The sequence below is a fragment of the Drosophila subobscura genome, chromosome J (assembly GCF_008121235.1).
Source record: "Drosophila subobscura isolate 14011-0131.10 chromosome J, UCBerk_Dsub_1.0, whole genome shotgun sequence".
NCBI classification, from domain to species: domain Eukaryota; kingdom Metazoa; phylum Arthropoda; class Insecta; order Diptera; family Drosophilidae; genus Drosophila; species Drosophila subobscura.
The window spans coordinates 18,718,018-18,738,296 of NC_048532.1; the positions used below are offsets into that span (position 1 = coordinate 18,718,018).

At 46.1% G+C, this 20,279-nt stretch overlaps 1 protein-coding gene across 2 annotated transcripts in view; it reads left to right on the plus strand.

Moving 5' to 3' along the window:
* Positions 1-20,279, plus strand: part of LOC117893117 (titin-like) — a 133,749-nt gene that overhangs the window by 101,251 nt on the left and 12,219 nt on the right. Inside the window, exons 28-33 of one of the 2 annotated variants that reach the window (XM_034799560.1) lie at positions 1,793-2,431; positions 2,646-3,284; positions 6,482-8,963; positions 9,202-9,435; positions 9,897-14,431; positions 14,783-19,922. The exons of the other annotated variant lie outside the window; for it this stretch is intronic. Coding sequence (XP_034655451.1) covers positions 1,793-2,431; positions 2,646-3,284; positions 6,482-8,963; positions 9,202-9,435; positions 9,897-14,431; positions 14,783-19,922 — 13,669 coding nt within the window. The remainder of the gene's footprint in view (positions 1-1,792; positions 2,432-2,645; positions 3,285-6,481; positions 8,964-9,201; positions 9,436-9,896; positions 14,432-14,782; positions 19,923-20,279) is intronic. 2 annotated transcript variants of the gene reach the window in all.

Here is a 20,279-nt window from a genome sequence, read left to right on the forward strand (position 1 = left end):
GAAACCTGAGGAGATCCAGGAACTCCCAGAAGAGGTTCGCGTTGTCGAATCCATCTCTGAAGACGGCAAACCAAAGAAGAAGAAGATCCGCACTCGTGTGATCAAGAAGGTCAAGGGAGACAAACAAGAAGTCACCAAGATCGAAACTGTCGAGGAGGATGACAAGCCTTCGGAGACTACAGTCACCGTTGAAGAAGTTCCCTACGAAGAAGAGAAACCTGAGGAGATCCAGGAACTCCCAGAAGAGGTTCGCGTTGTCGAATCCATCTCTGAAGACGGCAAACCAAAGAAGAAGAAGATCCGCACTCGTGTGATCAAGAAGGTAAAGGGAGACAAACAAGAAGTCACCAAGATCGAAACTGTCGAGGAGGATGACAAGCCTTCGGAGACTACAGTCACCGTTGAAGAAGTTCCCTACGAAGAGGAGAAACCTGAGGAGATCCAGGAACTCCCAGAAGAGGTTCGCGTTGTCGAATCCATCTCTGAAGACGGCAAACCAAAGAAGAAGAAGATCCGCACTCGTGTGATCAAGAAGGTAAAGGGAGACAAACAAGAAGTCACCAAGATCGAAACTGTCGAGGAGGATGACAAGCCTGCGGAGACTACAGTCACCGTTGAAGAGATTCCCTACGAAGAGGAGAAACCTGAGGAGATCGAAGAACTCCCAGAAGAGGTTCGCGTTGTCGAATCCATCTCCGAAGACGGCAAACCAAAGAAGAAGAAGATCCGCACTCGTGTGATCAAGAAGGTCAAGGGAGACAAACAAGAAGTCACCAAGATCGAAACTGTCGAGGAGGATGACAAGCCTTCGGAGACTACAGTCACCGTTGAAGAAGTTCCCTACGAAGAAGAGAAACCTGAGGAGATCCAGGAACTCCCAGAAGAGGTTCGCGTTGTCGAATCCATCTCTGAAGACGGCAAACCAAAGAAGAAGAAGATCCGCACTCGTGTGATCAAGAAGGTAAAAGGGAGACAAACAAGAAGTAACCAAGATCGAAACTGTTGAGGAGGATGACAAGCCTTCGGAGACTACAGTCACCGTTGAAGAGATTCCCTACGAAGAGGAGAAACCTGAGGAGATCGAAGAACTCCCAGAAGAGGTTCGCGTTGTCGAATCCATCTCTGAAGACGGCAAACCAAAGAAGAAGAAGATCCGCACTCGTGTGATCAAGAAGGTCAAGGGAGACAAACAAGAAGTCACCAAGATCGAAACTGTCGAGGAGGATGACAAGCCTTCGGAGACTACAGTCACCGTTGAAGAAGTTCCCTACGAAGAGGAGAAACCTGAGGAGATCCAGGAACTCCCAGAAGAGGTTCGCGTTGTCGAATCCATCTCTGAAGACGGCAAACCAAAGAAGAAGAAGATCCGCACTCGTGTGATCAAGATCAAGAAGGTCGAAACTGGGGAGACAAACAAGAAGTCACCAAGAGGAGAAACCTGAGGAGAAACTGTCGAGGAGGATGACTCGTGTAACAAGAAGGTCAAGGGAGACAAACAGTCACCGTTGAAGAGGATTCCAGTCACGAAGAAGAGAAACCTACGAAGGAGATCCAGGAGATCCAGGAACTCCCCGAAGAGGTTCGCGTTGTCGAATCCATCTCTGAAGACGGCAAACCAAAGAAGAAGAAGATCCGCACTCGTGTGATCAAGAAGGTCAAGGGAGACAAACAAGAAGTCACCAAGATCGAAACTGTCGAGGAGGATGACAAGCCTTCGGAGACTACAGTCACCGTTGAAGAAGTTCCCTACGAAGAGGAGAAACCTGAGGAGATCGAAGAACTCCCAGAAGAGGTTCGCGTTGTCGAATCCATCTCCGAAGACGGCAAACCAAAGAAGAAGAAGATCCGCACTCGTGTGATCAAGAAGGTCAAGGGAGACAAACAAGAAGTCACCAAGATCGAAACTGTCGAGGAGGATGACAAGCCTTCGGAGACTACCGTCACCGTTGAAGAAGTTCCCTACGAAGAGGAGAAACCTGAGGAGATCGAAGAACTTCCAGAAGAGGTTCGCGTCGTCGAATCCATCTCCGAAGACGGCAAACCAAAGAAGAAGAAGATCCGCACTCGTGTGATCAAGAAGGTCAAGGGAGACAAACAAGAAGTCACCAAGATCGAAACTGTCGAGGAGGATGACAAGGTACCTGAGACTACAGTCACCGTTGAAGAGATTCCCTACGAAGAGGAGAAACCTGAGGAGATCCAGGAACTCCCAGAAGAGGTTCGCGTTGTCGAATCCATCTCTGAAGACGGCAAACCAAAGAAGAAGAAGATCCGCACTCGTGTGATCAAGAAGGTCAAGGGAGACAAACAAGAAGTCACCAAGATCGAAACTGTCGAGGAGGATGACAAGGTACCGGAGACTACAGTCACCGTTGAAGAGATTCCCTACGAAGAGGAGAAACCTGAGGAGATCCAGGAACTCCCAGAAGAGGTTCGCGTTGTCGAATCCATCTCTGAAGACGGCAAACCAAAGAAGAAGAAGATCCGCACTCGTGTGATCAAGAAGGTCAAGGGAGACAAACAAGAAGTCACCAAGATCGAAACTGTCGAGGAGGATGACAAGGCCACCGGAGACTACTGTCACCGTTGAAGAGATTCCTTACGAAGAGGAGAAACCTGAGGAGATCCAGGAACTCCCAGAAGAGGTTCGCGTCGTCGAATCCATCTCTGAAGACGGCAAACCAAAGAAGAAGAAGATCCGCACTCGTGTGATCAAGAAGGTAAAGGGAGACAAACAAGAAGTCACCAAGATCGAAACTGTCGAGGAGGATGACAAGGTACCTGAGACTACAGTCACTGTTGAAGAAGTTCCTTACGAAGAGGAGAAACCTGAGGAGATCCAGGAACTCCCAGAAGAGGTTCGCGTTGTCGAATCCATCTCAGAAGACGGCAAACCAAAGAAGAAGAAGATACGCACTCGCGTAATCAAGAAGGTCAAGGGAGACAAACAAGAAGTCACCAAGATCGAAACTGTCGAGGAGGATGACAAGCCTGCGAAGACTACAGTCACCGTTGAAGAGATTCCCTACGAAGAAGAGAAACCTGAGGAGATCGAAGAACTCCCAGAAGAGGTTCGCGTTGTCGAATCCATCTCCGAAGACGGAAAACCAAAGAAGAAGAAGATCCGCACTCGTGTGATCAAGAAGGTCAAGGGAGACAAACAAGAAGTCACCAAGATCGAAACTGTCGAGGAGGATGACAAGGTACCTGAGACTACTGTCACCGTTGAAGAGATTCCTTACGAAGAGGAGAAACCTGAGGAGATCCAGGAACTCCCAGAAGAGGTTCGCGTTGTCGAATCCATCTCTGAAGACGGCAAACCAAAGAAGAAGAAGATCCGCACTCGTGTGATCAAGAAGGTCAAGGGAGACAAACAAGAAGTCACCAAGATCGAAACTGTCGAGGAGGATGACAAGCCTGCGGAGACTACAGTCACCGTTGAAGAGATTCCCTACGAAGAAGAGAAACCTGAGGAGATCGAAGAACTCCCAGAAGAGGTTCGCGTTGTCGAATCCATCTCCGAAGACGGCAAACCAAAGAAGAAGAAGATCCGCACTCGTGTGATCAAGAAGGTCAAGGGAGACAAACAAGAAGTCACCAAGATCGAAACTGTCGAGGAGGATGACAAGCTTTCGGAGACTACAGTCACCGTTAAAGAGATTCCTTACGAAGAGGAGAAACCTGAGGAGATCCAGGTACTCCCAGAAGAGGTTCGCGTTGTCGAATCCATCTCTGAAGACGGCAAACCAAAGAAGAAGAAGATCCGCACTCGTGTGATCAAGAAGGTCAAGGGAGACAAACAAGAAGTCACCAAGATCGAAACTGTCGAGGAGGATGACAAGGTACCTGAGACTACAGTCACCGTTGAAGAGATTCCCTACAAAGAGGAGAAACCTGAGGAGATCCAGGAACTCCCAGAAGAGGTTCGCGTTGTCGAATCAATCTCTGAAGACGGCAAACCAAAGAAGAAGAAGATCCGCACTCGATTAATCAAGAAGGTCAAGGGAGACAAACAAGAAGTCACCCGGATCGAAACTGTCGAGGAGGATGACAAGCCTGCGGAGACTACAGTCACCGTTGAAGAGATTCCTTACGAAGATGAGAAACCTGAGGAGATCCAGGAACTCCCAGAAGAGGTTCGCGTTGTCGAATCCATCTCCGAAGACGGCAAACCAAAGAAGAAGAAGATCCGCACTCGCGTAATCAAGAAGGTCAAGGGAGACAAACAAGAAGTCACCAAGATCGAAACTGTCGAGGAGGATGACAAGCCTGCGGAGACTACAGTCACCGTTGAAGAGATTCCCTACGAAGAGGAGAAACCTGAGGAGATCCAGGAACTCCCAGAAGAGGTTCGCGTTGTCGAATCCATCTCTGAAGACGGCAAACCAAAGAAGAAGAAGATCCGCACTCGTGTGATCAAGAAGGTCAAGGGAGACAAACAAGAAGTCACCAAGATCGAAACTGTCGAGGAGGATGACAAGGTACCTGAGACTACAGTCACCGTTGAAGAGATTCCCTACGAAGAGGAGAAACCTGAGGAGATCCAGGAACTCCCAGAAGAGGTTCGCGTAGTCGAATCCATCTCTGAAGACGGCAAACCAAAGAAGAAGAAGATCCGCACTCGTGTAATCAAGAAGCTCAAGGGTGACAAACAAGAAGTCACCAAAATCGAAACCGTCGAGGAGGATGACAAACCTTCGGAGACTACAGTCACCGTTGAAGAGATTCCCTACGAAGAGGAGAAACCTGAGGAGATCGAAGAACTCCCAGAAGAGGTTCGCGTTGTCGAATCCATCTCTGAAGACGGCAAACCCAAGAAGAAGAAGATCCGCACTCGCGTAATCAAGAAGGTCAAGGGATACAAACAAGAAGTCACCAAGATCGAAACTGTCGAGGAGGATGACAAGCCTGCGGAGACTACAGTCACCGTTGAAGAGATTCCCTACGAAGAGGAGAAACCTGAGGAGATCCAGGAACTCCCAGAAGAGGTTCGCGTTGTCGAATCCATCTCTGAAGACGGCAAACCAAAGAAGAAGAAGATCCGCACTCGTGTGATCAAGAAGGTCAAGGGAGACAAACAAGAAGTCACCAAGATCGAAACTGTCGAGGAGGATGACAAACCTTCGGAGACTACAGTCACCGTTGAAGAGATTCCTTACGAAGAGGAGAAACCTGAGGAGATCGAAGAACTCCCAGAAGAGGTTCGCGTTGTCGAATCCATCTCTGAAGACGGCAAACCCAAAGAAGAAGAAGATCCGCACTCGTGTGATCAAGAAGGTCAAGGGAGACAAACAAGAAGTCACCAAGATCGAAACTGTCGAGGAGGATGACAAGCCTACGGAGACTACAGTCACCGTTGAAGAGATTCCCTACGAAGAGGAGAAACCTGAGGAGATCGAAGAACTCCCAGAAGAGGTTCGCGTTGTCGAATCCATCTCTGAAGACGGCAAACCCAAAGAAGAAGAAGATCCGCACTCGTGTGATCAAGAAGGTCAAGGGAGACAAACAAGAAGTCACCAAGATCGAAACTGTCGAGGAGGATGACAAGCCTTCGGAGACTACAGTCAGCGTTGAAGAAGTTCCTTTCGAAGAGGAGAAACCTGAGGAGATCGAAGAACTCCCAGAAGAGGTTCGCGTTGTCGAATCCATCTCTGAAGACGGCAAACCCAAGAAGAAGAAGATCCGCACTCGCGTAATCAAGAAGGTCAAGGGATACAAACAAGAAGTCACCAAGATCGAAACTGTCGAGGAGGATGACAAGCCTGCGGAGACTACAGTCACCGTTGAAGAGATTCCCTACGAAGAGGAGAAACCTGAGGAGATCCAGGAACTCCCAGAAGAGGTTCGCGTTGTCGAATCCATCTCTGAAGACGGCAAACCCAAGATGAAGAAGATCCGCACTCGTGTGATCAAGAAGGTCAAGGGAGACAAACAAGAAGTCACCAAGATCGAAACTGTCGAGGAGGATGACAAGCCTTCGGAGACTACAGTCACCGTTGAAGAGGTTCCTTACGAAGAGGAGAAACCTGAGGCGATCCAGGAACTCCCAGAAGAGGTTCGCGTTGTCGAATCCATCTGTGAAGACGGCAAACCAAAGAAGAAGAAGATCCGCACTCGTGTGATCAAGAAGGTCAAGGGAGACAAACAAGAAGTCACCAAGATCGAAACTGTCGAGGAGGATGACAAGCCTACGGAGACTACAGTCACCGTTGAAGAGATTCCCTACGAAGAGGAGAAACCTGAGGAGATCGAAGAACTCCCAGAAGAGGTTCGCGTTGTCGAATCCATCTCTGAAGACGGCAAACCCAAGAAGAAGAAGATCCGCACTCGTGTGATCAAGAAGGTCAAGGGAGACAAACAAGAAGTCACCAAGATCGAAACTGTCGAGGAGGATGACAAGCCTTCGGAGACTACAGTCAGCGTTGAAGAAGTTCCTTTCGAAGAGGAGAAACCTGAGGAGATAGAAGAACTCCCAGAAGAGGTTCGCGTTGTGGAATCCATCTCCGAAGACGGCAAACCAAAGAAGAAGAAGATCCGCACTCGCGTAATCAAGAAGGTCAAGGGAGACAAACAAGAAGTCACCAAGATCGAAACTGTCGAGGAGGATGACAAGGTACCTGAGACTACAGTCACCGTTGAAGAGATTCCCTACGAAGAGGAGAAACCTGAGGAGGTCCAGGAACTCCCAGAAGAGGTTCGCGTAGTCGAATCCATCTCTGAAGACGGCAAACCAAAGAAGAAGAAGATCCGCACTCGTGTGATCAAGAAGCTCAAGGGTGACAAACAAGAAGTCACCAAAATCGAAACCGTCGAGGAGGATGACAAACCTTCGGAGACTACAGTCACCGTTGAAGAGATTCCTTACGAAGAGGAGAAACCTGAGGAGATCGAAGAACTCCCAGAAGAGGTTCGCGTTGTCGAATCCATCTCTGAAGACGGCAAACCCAAGAAGAAGAAGATCCGCACTCGTGTGATCAAGAAGGTCAAGGGAGACAAACAAGAAGTCACCAAGATCGAAACTGTCGAGGAGGATGACAAGCCTTCGGAGACTACAGTCACCGTTGAAGAGATTCCTTACGAAGAGGAGAAACCTGAGGAGATCGAAGAACTCCCAGAAGAGGTTCGCGTTGTCGAATCCATCTCTGAAGACGGCAAACCAAAGAAGAAGAAGATCCGCACTCGCGTAATCAAGAAGGTCAAGGGAGACAAACAAGAAGTCACCCGGATCGAAACTGTCGAGGAGGATGACAAGCCTTCGGAGACTACAGTCACCGTTGAAGAGATTCCTTACGAAGAGGAGAAACCTGAGGAGATCCAGGAACTCCCAGAAGAGGTTCGCGTTGTCGAATCCATCTCTGAAGACGGCAAACCAAAGAAGAAGAAGATCCGCACTCGCGTAATCAAGAAGGTCAAGGGAGACAAACAAGAAGTCACCAAGATCGAAACTGTCGAGGAGGATGACAAGCCTTCGGAGACTACAGTCACCGTTGAAGAGATTCCTTACGAAGAGGAGAAACCTGAGGAGATCGAAGAACTCCCAGAAGAGGTTCGCGTTGTCGAATCCATCTCTGAAGACGGCAAACCAAAGAAGAAGAAGATCCGCACTCGCGTAATCAAGAAGGTCAAGGGAGACAAACAAGAAGTCACCAAGATCGAAACTGTCGAGGAGGATGACAAGCCTTCGGAGACTACAGTCACCGTTGAAGAGATTCCTTACGAAGAGGAGAAACCTGAGGAGATCCAGGAACTCCCAGAAGAGGTTCGTGTTGTCGAATCCATCTCTGAAGACGGCAAACCCAAAACGAAGAAGATCCGCACTCGCGTAATCAAGAAGGTCAAGGGTGACAAACAAGAAGTCACCAAAATCGAAACCGTAGAGGAGGATGACAAGCAACCAGAGACAACAGTGACGGTGGAAGAAACAGATCTGAAGACTCCATTTGGTGGCAAAGTGAAGCTTAAGAAGAGAGTCATTGTTAAAAAGCCTGAAGATGAGGAAACCGTGGTTGAGTTACCTGAAAGAAAATCTGTTATTCTCTCAGAGAAAGAAGATGGTACTCCGACAAAGACAGTTGTGAAGACACGTATCATTAAAAAGATCAAGGGCGATAACATGGAGGTAACTAAGATTCAAACTGTAGAGGAGTACGAGAAGGAGCCAAAGACAAAGGTGACAGTGGAGAACTTTGAGTTGCCCTTCCCTGAACTTCCAGAGGAAAAGCTCTCCGAGGTGACGGTTCTGCCCGATGAGGTACTGGAATCTGAAACTGTAGACGAAGAAGGTGCGCCGAAGATTGTGAAAACAAAGAAACGTGTGATCAAAAAGCCAACAAGTGACAAGACCGAAGAGGTTACCCAGATTGATATCATTGAACAAGATGATGCGGAGCCCATCTATTCGATTTCGGTAACCGAACAGCCTATAACCGAGTCGAGGCCAGAGGATAATAAGTCTTTGGAACTACCGGAACAAGTAGCAGAACTGGAATACACTTCTCACGATGGAACCAAAAAGAAGAAGACCGTCAAGTCCAGGGCCTTCAAAAAGAATCTCGACGATAAACTCGACGAAGTGACAACGGTACAGACAGTCGTCGAAGACGACAAGGAACCCCTGACAACAGTGCAAGTGGAGGTTGTGCCAGCGGAGGACTTCACCCCTATACCGATTGAGGAATTGCCGGAGGAGACAACCTTTACCGAAGAGCTTGACAGCAATAAGAAACCAAAGAAGAAGACGACTAAAACGCGTACGTTCAAGAAACAGGGTCCAGAGGAAGAGGATCTGGAATATTTCCAGATACAAACCATCGAGGAAGAGGGCAAAGAGCCCTATTCCTTGATCCGGGTTGTAAGCGATGAAAATCTTTCGGATATCGCTGATATCATCGATATTAGTAAATGCGACGATGAAAAGGTTTCACCCAACAAACACAAACAAAAGCCACACAAAAAACCCAAGGGTAAGAACACAACAAACACTATCTACACTATCCATCCAACACTCATTCTACATCACAAATTGAAGTATACGCAAAAACAATTTCTTAGTTTTCTTCAACATTTTATTCAGTTTAAAGTTTTCCTTAAAGTATTCTTATAGTTTACACCTCCCAATATTTAGATCTGTAAATAACATATTTTCTTTACACATTCCACACGAAACAAAAATAAAACACACAAAACACAACGACAACACAGTGGAGAAACAAGCAAAGCCCGAAAACACAACAACCGAATACATAACGACATTCAAATCGGTACAAAACGAAGATGGAGAGACCACAATTGAAACAGAACAGAAACGAATCTCACAGGAGGAACAAGGCATCGTTGTTGAGGAGGTACTCAGTGATACCGAACCCATTCCAGAAGACACTACAACACCACAATCAACACCACACCTAGAAATTGTTGAAGTCAGCGAGACAACAGGTGATTTTTACTTAAAAAACAAACTATACTATATACAAAATACTCGTATACTCCATATACTATACCATAAGCCGCGTCTTAAAAGAAACAAAGGTCCTTCAGTCATTCAGTCGTTAGTTAAACAATCAATCAATCAATCACACTCTAAACATGAGAAAAACACTTCATATATTTTCACAAAATAATTACTAACACTGCACTTTTCTGTACGTGACATCTAAAAATTCTAGAAAACCAAAAACGAAATTACGTACATTTTTAATTGAAATGAAATCTCTAACCTAAACACAAAAATACTTTGTTGCAAGCGTATGGTATAATTCCAAACACTAAAACTTTGTGCCACACAAAGTTTGAAGGTGTTTTAAAGCATTATATAAAATGCAAATATAAGAGTGTACAAAAAAACATTAGTTTAGCTCTAACACAAAAAAACACACATAATTCTTTCTCGAAAACAGACCAACAGAACAACAAAGAGTACACTATCACAGAACCCGAAGATGTTGTAAGTGCAGGAGACTCAGGAGACGACAAAAAGAAACCCAAACAGAAAAAGAAACCCGCTACCAAGGCTCCCATTGAGGAGGAGACAATTGTAGAAGAGGAACAGGAGGAGGCTCCTATTGGGGAGACACTGACAGACGAGGGTCCTACAGGGGAGACAACACTGACAGAGGAGGGTCCTGGGGAAAAGACTGGGGCTAAAAAACGCAAACCAAAGAAATTAGTTGTCATAGAAGAGGGTAAGGTTGAGGAGAGTCCTAATACTGCTACTGCTGAGAAGAAAGATAAATCCAAGAAAAAGAAGGTCATCAAATCGAAACGCGATGATATGGATGCATACATACAATTCCTCATTCATCAGGAGATACCTAAGACAGTCCTTCCGGAATATCAGCGCACGGAAATGGAACTTCCGCAACGAGCTCGTCGTGATTCGTCCTTCAAGCAACCACAACCCATGAAGTTGACACCCATGAAAATCGAGAAAATCGAATTTAAACGTCCGAAAATGGTGGAAATCAGTTCTGTTGCAGAATTCCCGCAAATGCTGAAACTCAAGGCGCCCAAGCAACGCCCCGAGGTGGAGAAAAAGAAGAAAACCGAAGCTTCGTTCAAGAATAAGAAACTCAAGAGTTGGATACGATTCATACCATTCTCTCCGTACTGCTTCCCGTATGTCCTGACCGAGCTGGAGACCCATCGGGAGAGTGGAGAACTCTCTCGTAATATTGAAGAGGCCGAAGAGGTTCTGCGGCTGCGCCCCAAGAAGTTTAAACATCGCAAACCTTCAAAGGCAGAGCTGGAGCAGCCCGATCTAGAAACCTTCGACTCGGAGGAGAGCCAACACTCGGATGAGGAACAACCCAAGCCCAAGTACAAGCGTGGAAAGAAGGTAAAGGTGGAAACTCCTGAGGAAATTCGTAAGCTCAAACTTGGCAAAGGCAAGATTCCACAGAATGTCGAAACCATCGAAGAGGTTCACTTGAAACCAGTGAAAATCGAGGGCCAAGAAGAGGAAATCGAAGAAATGCCTCAAAAGGTGGCTGAAGAGGAGGTGCCAAAGAAAAAGAAGTCCAAAAAGTCAGAAAAACCGCAGGGCTCACTCCACTTTGAACCCACAGAAATCACTGATTTCGAAAGAACTTTCGAACAACCTGAAGAATCGGATACATCAATTGTTGAAGAAACTGAAACGCTGGATAAACCAAAACACAAGCGAAAGAAGAAGGTTACACCTACACCCGAAACAAATCTACACAAAATCACCCCCGGAAAGCCAAAGGATGTGGAAGAAACACCCGAGGATGATCTAAAGCTGCGTTATCGCCAAGGCGAAAGACCAGAGGATGTCCAGGAAGAGGTAAAACTGAAGCCTTTCTTCAAATATGAAGTAGAGGAACTGGAACCAGAAGTCATTACCGAGGAAGCATTGGAAACCCCGAGAAAACCCATGAAAGAACCAAAGAAAAAGCGCAAGATTAAGGTCAAGACTGATGTAGAAGAAAACACCATTGAAATTGTGGAAGTTTCACCGAAAGATAGTGATGAAAAGATCTACGAAATTACCATCACAAGTTCTGAAACAGTTCAGGATGACAGAAAACCCAAGAAAACACTCAAAAAGAAGGTCAAACGCATGAACAAAGAAGAACTTGAGGAATTTGTGGCCGAAATCAAGGAAGAGCCCGAACAAAAGTTCTATGAAACCCGCACAGAAGACTTCTTTGAGGTGAAACTCACAGAACTACAGCCTGAGGAGGAGGTTCCGTTCGAGGAGAAGCCCAAAAAGCGTAGAATTCTCCACGAAAAGGGTAATGAAACGGAGATCCTAGAAATTGTGGAAACTGTGCCTACTGAAGGTGAAGAACCCCTATATGAAATAACCATTACCACTAGTGAAACAAAGGAGGAGGAAGGTGTTTCTCCAGCTGCAGAAAAGCCCAAGAGGAAAACCAAGAAAATGAAAAAGGATGAACTTGATGCGTACATTCAGCAACTGATCAACGCCGAGATTCCCCTTACCGAGTTGGAGAAATACGAAAAAATCGATGTGGATGGCAAACCAAAGAAGGCCAAGAAACAAAAGCCAAAGCCCAAGGAAGAAATCTATCCAGAGGGAGAATCACATCAAATCGGAGTCACGGAACACGAGCCCAAGGAAAAGCCAAAGGCCAAGAAACCCAAAGCCAAGAAGATCACCAAAGAAGAGGAAACTCTTGAAACGGAGGTGATTCCGGTCTACGATGAGTTCCTGATCAAGAAAATCGATTCGGAGCGTGCTCCCCAGGAAGAGGTTGAAGAGTCCGAGGAGAAAATCGTTCCCGAATTGGATGAAATAATTGCTGATCTACAGGAAACGCTTCCAATAGTTGTGCTCGAAGAGGAAGTGGAAACTGTGCCACTGGTCTTGGAGGAAATTGAACTGAAGGAGGAGAAAATCACCAAAAAGCGAAAGGTCAAGACCCGGAAGGGTTCCAAGCAGTATGAGATTGAAATCTTTGAAACCGAGGCACCCGAGGACACACCCGAAGAGGCAAAGGTCATCGTCATAACCACAGAAACAACCGAAGATACAACTGATGCTCCAGCAGAAGATAAGCCCGAGGCACCCAAGAAAACAGTGAAAAAGGTGAAGAAGGAAAAACTGAAGGAGTACATCGTCAAGGTTGTAGAAGAGGCACCTCTCGAATTGATTGCCGAGATATCTGAAGATTATACACCAGTTCCAGAGAGAGATCAATCACCAGTGGATGATACAACCTCCTTTACCACAACAGTTATTGAAGAGGAGACTCTGCAAGAGGTTCGACCTGAAGAGGAGAAACCCGAAGAAGTTCGCAGCCTTCCCAAGGATAAGAAAAAGAAATCGGAGAAGCAGAAAAAGGTGAAAATAACCGAAACGGAACCAGCACTTGCTCCAGAGGAAACAACTATCACAGAAGATATTGTATCGGTAACTGAAACAGATGAGACACCGCAAGCCGAGGAATATTATGTGGAAGTCAAGGACTCTGCACCCAAGAAAGCAAAGAAACCAGCCAAGAAACCAAAGGAGGTAGCCCCTGCCGAACCCATAAGTGAATATACAATTCGCGTGGAAGAATTGGCACCCGAAACAATCATCGAGAAAACAATCAATGAAGAGGGCAAAACTGTGGAACGTGTCGTAACCAAACGTAAGCTCAAGAAGAAGGCTGGACCCAAGGAATATCTCATCGAAGTGATAGAAACCTACGAAGAGAATAAACCCGAAGCTGAAGTCGTAGTCCAAACTACAGAAATCACACCAGCCACGGAGGAACAACCACAAGAGGAGCACAAGATCAAGATTGTCAAGAAAAAGAAGCCCAAGACCGAAAGTTTGGATAACTTTATCCAAGAACTCATTGAAGAGGATATTCCAAAGCCAGAACTGGAAGAATACCAAGTCACTGTAGATGAATCCACACCATCGGAGGTGAAGAAACCCAAGAAAATCAAGAAACAACACAAGAAAACCACCCAAGTGGTTGATGGTGTGCCGACAACAGTTTACGAGGTTATCATTCAAGAGTTTGAAGTAGATCAGGAGGAACTTAAGCCATATGAAGTGGTAGAGGAGAGTGACCATGAAGACATCGAGGAAACTCCCAAAGATCTGGTAGTAAAGGTCGTCGAAGAGAAACCCAAGTCCAAGCCCAAGAAATCAGCGAAAATCAAGGTTCTGGAAGAAGATAAGGTAGAACCCATCATTCAAGACATCTCTGAAGTGGTTGAAGTCCGTGTCACCGAAGAGGATGGTGTTCCACAGAAGGTTGAGGTCCGAAAGAAGAAGGTCTCTAGAAAACAAGGACCCAAAGAACAGATCTTTGAGATCACAGAGACCATAACGAATGATGAACCTTTGGCGGAAGTTTCCATTGTAGAAATTACAGAGGAAGAACCCAAGGAGGATGTTCCGGAGGTCAAAGAGAAGAAACCCATCAAGAAACCCAAGAAACTGAAGCCCGAAGAAGTAAAGGATTATGTGATTAATGTTCTCGAAGAATTTGTGGAGCCCTACAAGTTTGAGGAGCCCGTCATTGAGGATCTTTCGGAAACTGTGGAAATCACCAAAGTCACCGAAGAAGACGGCACTGAGAAGAAGGTGGAGGTCAAAAAGAAGAAGGTTTCTCGTAAACAGGGACCCAAGGAGCAGATCTTTGAGATTACGGAGACCAAAACGAATGATGAGCCTCTGGCGGAGGTAACCATTATCGAAATTACCGAGGAAGAAAAACCCAAGGAAGCTGTTCCTGAAATCAAAGAATCGAAGCCCATCAAGAAACCCAAGAAACTCAAGCCAGAGGATGTCAAAAACTACATCATCAATGTGTTGGAAGAGTACGTCGAGCCTTACAAGTTTGAAGAGCTGCCAGAAGACGTTGAGAAGGTACAACCAATCATTGAAGACATCTCCGAATCTGTGGAAGTTGTTAAGGTAACAGAAGAGGATGGCACACAAAAGAAGGTGGAAACCAAGAAAAAGAAGATTTCCAGGAAACAGGGACCCAAGGAGCAGATCTTTGAGATTACAGAGACCAAAACGAATGATGAGCCTCTGGCGGAGGTAACCATAGTGGAAATTACAAAGGAAGAAAAGCCTGAGGAGCACGTTCCAGAGATCAAAGAAAAGCAGCCCATCAAGAAACCAAAGAAACTCAAACCTGAAGATGTCAAGAATTATGTCATTAATGTTCTTGAGGAGTTTGTGGAACCTTACAAGTTTGAAGAATTTGCAAAGGAAGAACCCATCATTGAAGAACTTCCCGAAATTGTGGAAATTACACAAGTCACGGAAGAGGATGGTGTTCCAAAGAAGGTGGAAGTGAAGAAAAAGAAAGTTTCCCGTAAACAGGGACCCAAGGAACAGATCTTTGAGATAACCGAAACCATTACAAATGATGAGCCTCTGGCCGAAGTTTCCATTGTAGAAATTACAGAGGAAGGACCCAAGGAGGATCTTCCAGAGCTCAAGGAAAATAAACCCATCAAAAAACCCAAGAAACTGAAGCCCGAAGAAGTCAAGGACTATGTGATCAATGTCCTTGAAGAATTTGTGGAGCCGTACAAGTTTGAGGAGCCCGTCATTGAAGACCTTTCGGAAACTGTGGAAATCACCAAAGTCACCGAAGAGGATGGCACTGAGAAGAAGGTTGAGGTCAAAAAGAAGAAGGTTTCCCGCAAACAGGGACCCAAGGAAAAGGTCTTCGAGATCACCGAAACCATCACGAATGATGAACCTCTCGCTGAAGTTTCCATTGTCGAGATAACAGAGGAAGAAAAGCCTGAGGAAAAGGTGCCAGAGATCAAAGAAAAGAAACCCATCAAGAAACCCAAGAAACTGAAGCCCGAAGAAATCAAGGACTATGTGATCAATGTCCTTGAAGAATTTGTGGAGCCGTACAAGTTTGAGGAGCCCGTCATTGAAGACCTTTCGGAAACTGTGGAAATCACCAAAGTCACCGAAGAGGATGGCACTGAGAAGAAGGTTGAGGTCAAAAAGAAGAAGGTTTCCCGCAAACAGGGACCCAAGGAAAAGGTCTTCGAAATCACCGAAACCATCACAAATGATGAACCTCTGGCTGAAGTTTCCATTGTCGAGATAACAGAGGAAGAAAAGCCTGAGGAAAAGGTGCCAGAGATCAAAGAAAAGAAGCCCCTCAAGAAGCCAAAGAAACTGAAGCCCGAAGATGTTCAAAACTATATCATCAACGTGCTGGAAGAGTTTGTGGAGCCACAGAAGTTCGAGGAGGAGTTGGAAGAATCCGATGTTCCAGAGGAAATTGTTGAAGTGAAACCGAAAACTCCAAAGCCAAAGAAATCCACGAAGAAACCCGAGGAGAAGCAAACCATTCGCATTGAGGAGCTTGCCCCTGAAACTGTCATCGAGGATATAATCAACGATAAGGGTGAGGAGGTCAAGCAGGTCAAGACCACCAAGAAACTCAAGAAGAAGGATGGCCCCAAGGAGTACATCATTGAGATCACAGAAACGTATCAGGAGAACAATCCCGAGGCCATCATTGAATTCACAACTACTGAAGTGCCCTCGGAGGAAACAACACCAAAGGATGCCGCGGTGGAGCAACCCGTGAAGATTGTTCAAAAGATCAAGAAGAAAAAACCTGTCAAGGACGATCTGGACAAGTACATCCAAGAGCTAATCGAACAGGAGATCACGAAAACTGAGCTGGAACAGTACGAGCCCACTGAGATGGATGACAAGCCCAAGAAGCCCAAAAAGAAGGTTAAGACACATCACAAGAAAACTGTCGATGTTGTGGATGGTTTACCGGTGACGATCCATGAATTTAATGTCGAGGAAATCGAGCCAGAAGTGGAGGAACCCGAGGAGATAGAACTGCTCCCAGAGGATGTGCCGGAGCTGCCACAAAAGATAGAAGACTCTACGCAATATTTAGTCAATGTTTCGGATGAATTCTTGGAACCTCTGGAGAAAACTCCCGAAGAAAAACCTAAGCCCACAAAGAAGGAAAAGCCACAGAAAAAGAAAAAGGACAAAAAGGAGGAGCTGCCCGTTGTTCCCTTGGAGGAAATCGAACAGACCGTTGAAGTTGTCGAGCAACCCGACGAGGAGGGCACCATTAAAGAGGTGACCATCAAAAAGCGCAAGGTTCTGCGCCGCAAGGGGTCCAAGGAGCAGGTCTTTGAGATCACAGAAACCACCACCGGTGAGGATCAGCCTATTGCTGAGGTGACAGTCACTGAAGTAACTGCCGATGCGGTGGAAATCACTGAAGAAAAACCCAAACCAGTAAAGAAGATTCTCAAGAAACCAAAGCAATTGCAGAAGGATGAAATCGAGGAATATGTCATCAATGTTATTGAGGAATTCGTGGAGCAGGTCCCAATTGAAACTGTAGAAAGTGAGCCAGAAGAAATTCAGGAGGAAAAGCCCAAGAAAACAAAGAAAGCACCAAAGAAATATACAGTCACTGAAACAGAAGAAGAGGCGGACGTGCAGAAACCCGAAGTACCAGAGGAAACTTTCGTGGAAACTATGGAAATAGTTATTGAAAAGCCGGAGGAAACTCCAGCCTATACAATCGGTGTTACAGAGGAAACTTCCGTAGAAGAAAAACCCAAGCCAAAGTCCAAAAAACCATCGAAACCTAAGACTCAAAAGCAACCCTCACAAGAGGAATCCCCAGAATATCTGGTGAAAGCCACATCTGAGGAGCTTCTGCCCGAAGAAGAGTTCCCCGAACACACAACCATCGTTCAGGAGTCGGAGGAGCCAACGCCTTTGGAGGCACCAACCTTCCAGATCCAGGAACTTCAAACGGAGGCTGTGGAGCAGCAAGTCACAGACGACAAAGGAGAAACCACCAAGCAGACTGTCACAAAGAGAAAGATTAAGAAGCAAGTGGGTCCCAAGGAGGAGATAATTGAAATTGTCGAGACCACGAAGGAGGGAGAAACACCCGAATACGAGGTCATAGTGCACACCGAAGAGGTGGAACCTATAAAGGAAGACACGCCAAAGGAAGAGGCACCCAAAAAGGTAAAGAAAACTAAGAAGGTCCCCAAGGACGACCTTCACGATTATATTCAAAAACTCATCGAGCAGGATATACCAAAAACGGAGTTGGAAAAGTACGAAAAGATCGACTTGGATGAGCCGGTCAAAATGAAAAAGAAACCCGTTAAAAAGGTCAAAGTTCGGGAGGAAAAACCCACCGAAAAACCACAAGAATCCGAAGAAGAAACATCCGCTCCCGAGGAAGATCAACCATCGGTAGAGGAGACCAAGGAAGAACCCAAACTAAAGATCACAGTGCGCGAATTTTCACCGGAAAAGCCTGAAGAAAAGACGTTTGAAATCGTAGTGCTCGAGGAGACGGTAGAGATTCAAAAGGTGCCCGATGAGGAGGGTAAAATCAGGGAAAAGGTTGTCAAAACAAAGAAAATTAAGCAGAAAATGGGTCCCCAGGAGATAGTTCACGATATTGTCGAGGTCACGGATGCAGATACAAATGAATCTGAGATTACAGTCACCACGACAACTCCGTCGGAGGAAACCATAGATGTGGAGCCTGTGGTTAAGCAGAAACGTACCAAAAAGATCAAAAAGGATGATGTTGAGGACTTTATCAAGGCTGTGATTGAGGAGGAAGCACCAAGACCCATCGAACCCGAGACTGTTGTGGCTGTCACCGAGGAGACACCCTCTAAACCTACGCCAGAAAAGCCCAAAAAGAAGGCCAAGAAGGAAAAGCCAGCCGATGTAGAGGAGGACAAACCAGAACAAGAGGAAATCTCTGTTGTGGAGAGTGTGCCAGAGGAAACGCCTCAACCAGAAGAGGATGTCTTTACTGTGGAGGTTTCCGCTCCGATTGTAGAAGAACCTGAACTTGAGATCCAACAAACGGAGGAAACTCCAAAGCCTGAAAAGAAAAAGAAGCCGAAGGCAAAGGTCACCGTTGCTGAAGAAGAACCCAAGGCAGAAACACCTGAAGAGCCTCTAGAAATTACAGAAATCGAATCTGTGCCTGAGACACCAGAAGTTCAAACATTCAGCATTTCCATCAAGGAGGAATCCTCATCCCTGGAAAAACCCACAAAGAAAAAGACATCCAAGAAGCCACACGAAGCCCCCGAGGACACACCACTTGAATCCTATGAAATTTCCATCAAGGAAACTTCCCCAGAACCCCTGGAAGAAAAACCATTCACCATCGAAGTCATCGAAAGCGAACCGGAGGTCAGGGAGACCACAGATGAAGCTGGCGAGACCCACAAGGAGGTCACCACCAAACGTAAGATCAAGCGACCCGATGGCGAGGGTGAAATCGAAATCATAGAAGTCCTTAGGGATGATCAGCCCGAAGCGGAAATCACAATTGTGGAATACGAACCCGTAGCACCCACAAAGGAGGATGAGAAACCCAAGGAACCCAAAAAGAAAACCAAGAAGGTGAAGAAGGACGACATCCATGACTACATACAAAAGCTCATTGATATGGAAACGCCCAAAACCGAGCTGGAAAAGTATGAGAAATTCGATTTTGAACCGACAGTCAAGGATAAAATCACGGAAAAACCCATCGAAGTGGTGGAAGAAGCTCCCGAGGGCAAGCCAAAGAAGGACAAGAAACCAAAACACAAAGAAGCGCCGAAGGAAGCGTCTCCTGTTCCCGAAGAACTGGCACAGGTGAAGATCGTCGAGGTTGAAGCACCCGAAGAGCCTGTCCTGCCCGTTGAGATTATTGAGGTCCAGCCGGAGGAGGTTCAAGTCCAGGAGATTGTCACGGAAGAGGGCAAACCCATTCAGGAGAAGACCACCAAGCGGGTGCTGAAGAAAAAGGGACCCAAGGAGGATACCACATACAAGATAACAACCATTGAAAGTGAGGATAATGACTCCGTGATGGTTATTGTCGATGAGGAGCCACAGCCAGAGGCAGTCGTTCTGCCAGTGGAAGAACAGCCCGAAGAAAAGGAAACGAAACCCAAACCAAAGCCCAAGAAAACAGTCAAGAAGGTAAAGAAGGAGGATCTAGATGATTATGTTAAGAAATTAATAGAAGAGGAAACACCAAAAGAAACTCCTCAAGAGGTAGTAGAAGAGGTTCAGCCAGTTGTAGAAGAAGTTCTTCCAGTAGTGGAGGAAACCCTTCCAGTAGAGGAAGTTCCCGACTCAACCAAACCCCAGACAAAGAAACCAAAGACCCAAAAGAAACCCAAGACAGAGACTGACGAACCCACAGAGCAGACGACATACGTGACGACTGTAGAGATACCCAAAGACGATGAGGAAGAGAGCACACCAACAACAACAGCAACACCGATACATGCACAAGAATCACATGAACCCGAGGACACAGCCACTGCACAAATTACACCGCAAGATGAGGCTACAACAGCACAGAAAACAATTAAACATAAACAGAAAACAAAACCCGAAACACACAAAGATATCGTAGAGCCAACAACAAGTAAGTTCGCGTCCGCCCCCCACACACAAAACTCAAAGAAATCTTCCCCGACCCTTCGCCGCCGCCAAAGCAGCAGCAGCCAGCCAGCAATGGCGTCTTTTTCGCTCCATTATTTCTGCGTCTTTGAAGCCTTTTATGCTCCGTTTCTCCGTGTCTTTTGCTCCGTTTTGTCCATGTATATTGCTCCTTTTACGCTCCCCCTTTCTCCCTGTTCTGTTGCTCCTTACATGCTGCTGTTATTTATCACTTGTAGATTGCTTCCTTTATTTCTAAATATTTTATTCCTTTTACGCTCCATTTTTACCATGTCTTTTGCAGATCTTTCACTGCCCTTTTCCCCTGTCTTTTGCTGCTCTT